General features: G+C 49.1%; 1 protein-coding gene across 1 annotated transcript in view; it reads left to right on the forward strand.

The window, feature by feature from the left end:
• Positions 1 to 6,294, forward strand: part of CAPN13 (calpain 13) — a 59,621-nt gene that overhangs the window by 45,556 nt on the left and 7,771 nt on the right. Inside the window, exons 17-20 of the mRNA XM_012727345.1 lie at positions 589 to 664; positions 2,396 to 2,524; positions 3,194 to 3,249; positions 3,805 to 3,862. Of these exons, the coding sequence (XP_012582799.1) occupies positions 589 to 664; positions 2,396 to 2,524; positions 3,194 to 3,249; positions 3,805 to 3,831 (288 nt within the window). The 3' untranslated portion in view covers positions 3,832 to 3,862. The remainder of the gene's footprint in view (positions 1 to 588; positions 665 to 2,395; positions 2,525 to 3,193; positions 3,250 to 3,804; positions 3,863 to 6,294) is intronic.

A 6,294-nucleotide genomic window follows, 5' to 3' on the forward strand; every position in this document is an offset into this window, starting at 1 on the left:
CGCTTTATCCAAAGCAAGGGACCACGGGCCTGGGTGTGGGGCTCCTCACCCCTCAACGCGGATGACGGGGACTGGACTGACAAGGCAGGAGAGGTAGGAAGTGTGGCCCTCGCCCCCCACTTCCAGCGACTGCTGGTGTGCTCCGTGCATTGCTCCTCGGCCCGTTATGCGTGTTGCTGCTTCGCGCCTCGCCACACACCTGTGCAGTAGATACTGTCATGAGCCCTGCGCTAGACGGGGAAACTGAGGCCTAGCGTCAGTGACTCTCCCAGATGCCAAGGCCAGGATTTAAGCCCGGCGCTGGGTCGGAAACATGTCCAAAATATCTCTTCGGGGGGTGCGGCACCCCCTCCCACAGCAGCAACGCTCTGGTGCCCGCAGCCCAGTCCAGGGGTGAGAAGGGAAAGGGACAGAGGCCGGGAGGGGAGAGGGCTGAGCTGGGAGGCCACAGCCCGCAGCAGGGGCCGGCGGGGAGTGTTAGTGCAGACTTGGGGATGGAGAGGGCTTTCCCGCGCCGCCTCAGCCTGAGTCGTCTTCAAGGTGGACACTGGGACTCACGTGGGTTCTTTGCTTGTTTTCCCATATCAGAGTGTTTTCCAGAACATCCAGAAGTACTCCGGAATTTTCCTGACCTCGGATTTGTGCCAGGCCATACAGAAAGCAGGTAAAGCTTTTTGTTCCTCGGGCCATGGCGGGTGAGGTCGGGGACACCCGGCACCGGCAGGTGCGGCCGGTGCAGCGCCGCCCGCTGGCCAGTCGGGAGAGAGCAGAGCCGCAGCCTCCTGCCCTCCCTGGTGGTCTGTGGGTCCCTGGGCTCCACAGACTCCATGCTGCCTCCACCTTCGTCCTCAATCGCCTTTTCTCAGCCGCACAGCAGCTATCGTCAGAAAATGACCCCACATGATGGATCCCCTACCAGTCTCTGGGGACCTGCTTCCTTCTAAGCCTCGGGGCCAGGAAGATTCTAGCCCCGGGCAGGATGCTGTGTTTTCTTCACAGAGCGTTTGGGGCTAAATGAAATCAAATAGCCTCTGCCTGCTCCAAATAGGCCTAGCTTCAGCCCTGAGGTCATGAGGGTAACACTGTGGGACACAGGGGCTTTCCACAGTTCAGCGAGAATTTGCACTCTGTCATCTCCTGCCTCCAGGACTCTGCCTACAGGGAGGCAGGAGTCATTACCTCTGCTGGGCCGCTGGAGCACGCTAAGGTTAGGACAGGGAATGGCCGCCTTGAGGGCAGTTGAGGCCTGGGCTGCTGCTCCCCTTTAGGGTATAGCCCCCAACCCTTAATTCTTCATGCCACAGGGCTGGTTCTTCAACTTGAGCTTACATCAGCACCCCTGGAGGCTTGTTAGAACTGATAGATGAGACTCACCCCACTGGAACCTTCTGATTCAGAATGGCTGGGGTATGGGTTCAGTAATTTGCATTTCTAGCAAGTTCCCCTATGAGGTGATGCTTCTGTTTTGGAGACCATCTTTGTGAACCACTGAATAGCCACTGAAAGATGACATTTTTAAAGGAGAGCTCACTAATAACTCCAGAATAATAAAAGGGAGAAAGATAAAACATAGTTGGAATCAGCTCTCAAGCCTTCAGGGCCCAGGGCGAGCTAGACAGAGATGGTGATTTGAGAACATGGCCAGCCAGAGACCATGTGGCCTATGTGATGCCACTCAGACCCACGTTTTGTTAACTCTGCCGGAGACACCAGATGTTTTGGCCACTGCATGGGTCAGCGGGAGCATCCCCTTGCTGCATGGGGACTTCTCGCCCACCAAAGCTCCAAGCCACCTGTGTCAACTGGCTGCTGTCCACTGTGGTGCTGGTGCCTCTCTGGAGCTCAGAGCAAAATGTGCAGGATGACCAGGCCTCTGTCCTGCCCACCTAAGGCCACCTTCTGACTTGTGCTCTCCCCAGTTCCCTGTGTGGCTTAGGATGGAATTGCCCTCTTCCAGGCGCCACTCATGGCATGTGGTTAAGGCCCCAAGGCAGCTGTGCATCAGGAGCAAAGGGGGGTTCAAAGGTCATCTGCAGAAAGAGGCCTGACAGAGGTGACTGGCAGCAAATCCCTGCATAGTGGCAGCCCCTTGCCCCTGTGGGGATCATCAGCATGTGGGGAAGGCCCCAGCATCCTCATCCAGTAGGGTCTCGACTTTCTTGACTTGGTGTCTGGCCAGACTGCAAAACAATATCACCGGGGTCCAAAATCAGCAAGAAAGAGGTGGCAGAGAACCATAAAACACTGAGGCAGGGCGGGCTGGCACCCAAGGCAGGATGAGTAGGAAATGGCAGTGGAAAGTCAGGGGCCATTTGAACAGTTTCTCAGACCTGGCAAGGCGAGGGCCAGTCCCAGTCCCGGCCTCCTTCCACTCACTGGCTCACCCTGGGCCCAGACTTCCTTGCAGGTGTCTCCATCACCAACGATCTTCTGGACCTCATGACCCTCCGCTACAGTGACAACAAGGGCAAGGTCACTTTCCCCAACCTGGCCTGCCTCCTGGTGCGGCTGGAAGCCATGTCGAGTAAGTGTCACCAGAGGGACACCCTGGAGATCTCCCCGAAGCCAAGAGACAGGAGAGAACAGGAAAGCAGGCCTGGGTCAGCCTCAGTCACGGGGTTGGTTCCTGACTCCCTCCGCCCCCCTTTCTCCCCAGGACATTCCCCTGCCCAGCTAACGTATTTCCTCATCACCCTACTCAGCACCTCTGTCAGGAATGAAGTTAACTTAAAACTGTGTTCCCGCTCCAGGCGGTGCTGATAGTTTAAACCTACTCTTCGGCCAGGGAATGATTTGGGACTCAGCTGAAGGAGGTGCATACACAGTCAGAGGTGGGGGGCTGGAGGGCTTTCCCAAGGCTTCAGAAATCCAACCTTGGGGACAGAGGCCTGGAGACTTAGCAGCACACCTTTGTTTAAAGTGATACCTTATGAAACCCCAAGCCATTTAGAGCTCGGGATGGAGGTGGGGTGGGGTCTGAGCACAGATTTAAGCCTTGCGCCCTCCCTGGGGTGAGAATCATGATTGAGAACCAAGCCCTAGGAGGGTAAAAGGAAGCCCAGGGCATCAGCCTTGCTCCGGAGAGTCCGCAGTTAAAGAAGGGAGTTTTGCCAGAAAATACTTCATAAGGCAAGTGCATATATGGGCCCCGTCCCCCAGCCCACCCTGACTTCTGGCCTCCTCTTCATTCTAGGGGCTTTCCGGAACCTCTCCAAGGATGGAAGAGGCATCTACCTGACAGAAATGCAGGTGAGGTCCCTCCCCACGCAGAATTGGGGCATGGCTCCAGGCCACCTTCCCTCCCCTGATTCCAGGGTGTTATTTTTCTCCCTAAGGATATTGAACAGTCTGTCAAAGACTGCTAAGCTGCTCCCCCCGGCCTCCAATTACTGCCTTTATATATTGCTGCCTGCCAGCGCTGCTTTAGGATCTTGGCAGACAGATTTTATTTTTTTCCGATAGCTTAATAAAGCAGAGGATTATGGTGGGAGTCATAAATCCAGGAGGGAACTGAAGAACACCTGCTGAGCTCACTGAACATTAAAGTTACTCCCATCGAATTTTAGAAATAGCCTCCTAGCCAGCCAGCTGGTCAACCTCAGCTATCCCTTCAGTGGTCACTGCCTGGCCTGTTGGGAAGTAGAGAAGATACACTGTGAAGGTGTTGAGCCCTCTTGCTGGGGTTGGAATTTGCTGGAAAGGGTTGATGTGGGTTTTTTCAATAGAGGAAGGTACCATTTGCCCTGCTCTGTACTAGGCTAACAAGCTAAAGGATCAATTGTAATGATAATGCTTCTCTCTCAGTGGATGAAGCTGGTCATGTACACCTGAAGCAGGGGCTGGAGCAGATCCCAAAGTCCAGGTAAGAAATGCGGCATTTGAATCATTTCCTCCTGGAGTGACAGTTCCCCATCTTCCCCAGGAATGACACATAAGACTCGGAGTAGCCCCCCGAGAGATCAAAGAACCTTCCTTATCTGTGTGATAAGGGCCTTGAGTTTCAAGGCCAATACTGCAAATTTCATACAAGCCATGTAGATCAGCACCTGCTCATGAGTGTGAACTGAAAGGCTTGAATGAGGCTCTTGGTTTATGACTCTATTGGTAATTGACATATAACATTGTTCTAGTGATACATCATAATGAGTCTGTCTATGTATGCATTGCTAAATTACTACAAGTACTTTAATTACCATCCATTGCTACACATCTGAGTGGTTTTTTTTTCCTTGTGATAAAAAGTTTTATGAGCTACTCTTTAGCAACTTTCCAGTATAATTATAACACACAGTATTGCTGACTGTAGTTGCCAGGCTGTGCATTGCACCCCCAGATGTATTTATCTTCTGAGAGTTTGTACCTTCTGGCTCAGTTTGCTCACCCTCAACCCCTGCCTCTGTCAACCACCAGTCTGTCTGCTCTTGTGTATCTGTGACTTGTTTAAGACTCCACGCTTAAGTGAGGTCATATAATATTTGTCGCATTCTGTCTAGTACCCTCAGGGTCCATTACAAATAGCAGGCATTTTTTCCTTTTTTAATAGCTGAATTATGTTCCATAGATGGACATTTAGTTTGTTTCTGTGTCTTCACTGTTGTGAATAACTCTGCAATGTAATGGGTTTACAGATACGTTTTCAAAATAGTGATCTCATTTCCTTCTGATAAATGCCCTGAGAAGAAAGGCTGGATCAAATAATAGTTCTGCTTTAAATTTTTCAGGCCCTTCCATACTGTTTTCCATACTGCTTGCCCAGTTTACATCCCCACCAACAGCACACAAGCCTGCCCTTTTCTCCACATCCTCACCAACACTTTTTTCTTGTCTTTTTGATAATCATTCTTCCAACAAATTTGAGAGGATATCTTATTGTGGACTTGATTTGCATTTCCTTGGTGATTAGTGATGCCGAGCACCTTTTCTCGTACCTACTAGCCATTTGTGTGTCTTTGGAAAAATATCTATTGGGATCTCTGTCCACTTTTAAATCTTGTCTATTTCTTTTGAGTTGTGTGAGTTTCCTATATGTTTTAGATATTAATCTCTTATCAGATCTGATTTTCAAATATTTTCTCCCATTCTGTAGGTTTGTTTTTATTTATTTATACATGCAAGAGCTGGGGTGTAGGAGGGGTGAGAGGATTCACCAAAGAGAGAATGGGGAGTAGAACAGGCGGATCTACTGAAATACACTGCTGAGGGGAGCAGCAGGTGGGTCAGAAGAGGTCTGCTGTGCCATGAGGGTTATCGCCATGGCCGGGGATCAAACTCAGGCCACAGTGACCGGTGATAGCTTGATGGCACTGAGACTTTAATCCCTGTGCCACCGGGGAGGTTCCAGACCCTATTACAGCAAAATCCCTGACAGAGTCTGCTATAACCTTCCAGGACTAGGAACTCGGTGATTTGTGTCCCATATTATTGGATATCTCTAATGTTGGGTAACCTTTATTGGGGCAACAGTCTGATTCACTGGAACTTTCTATTTTAGTTTCTGCCTATACTCACTGGACCACTGTAGATAGTAGACTGCACGTGCCAGGCCTTCAAATACATGTGGGTAGCTTCTGAGCCTTATCCAGAGCCTCTTTTCTTTAGTTACCTTTGCTGGTGCTCACACTCTTTGTACCACTATCTCTTGGAAGTTCACAGCTCCAAAACATTCTGGAACCCAATTATTTTGAAATAGCAATTGATTGAATCTCCCAGTCATTTACCTCAAAAACAAAAGACAATGTCTTCATATAGAAAGAATACTTTATAATAAATTTGTCCTGATGGACACAGTACTTCCTATGGAACACAAGTTAACAAACATTACAAAGATGAAACTAAATTAAATGCAACTATATTTTCTTGAATTTCCCTTTCACTCCTTTTAAAATACAGGACATTTGATCATTTCCAGTCTGCCTGATTCCACTTCAAGCTGGATGATATATAATCTCAGGAATGAGTCTGTAGTAGTTTATTTTTTTTTTCTTTTTTAAGCTATGAACCCAAAGACTTGAACTTTTGAAATAACTGTACTTATTATCCTTTCTTTTGCTTCGTAGAACAGTCTTTCCACATGTCTTGTCCTGATGATTATGTAGGAAGTATAATATAAGATACAAGGTTATGTGTGTTTCCATTTCTTTCATTAATGCCCATCATTATCTGTAAGCATGTTCTTCTGCCTTCCTCATTAATCAGTGTCCTCTGACAGCAAGTGCTAAATTATAGCCACTCACTTTTGGTTCATGGGTTGCTTTGCAGAACTGGAGGCAGGAGGCTGAAATACTTTTTTTTTTT

The sequence above is a fragment of the Condylura cristata genome, unplaced genomic scaffold (genome assembly GCF_000260355.1).
Source record: "Condylura cristata isolate star-nosed mole 26May11 unplaced genomic scaffold, ConCri1.0 scaffold00020, whole genome shotgun sequence".
NCBI classification, from domain to species: Eukaryota; Metazoa; Chordata; class Mammalia; order Eulipotyphla; family Talpidae; genus Condylura; species Condylura cristata.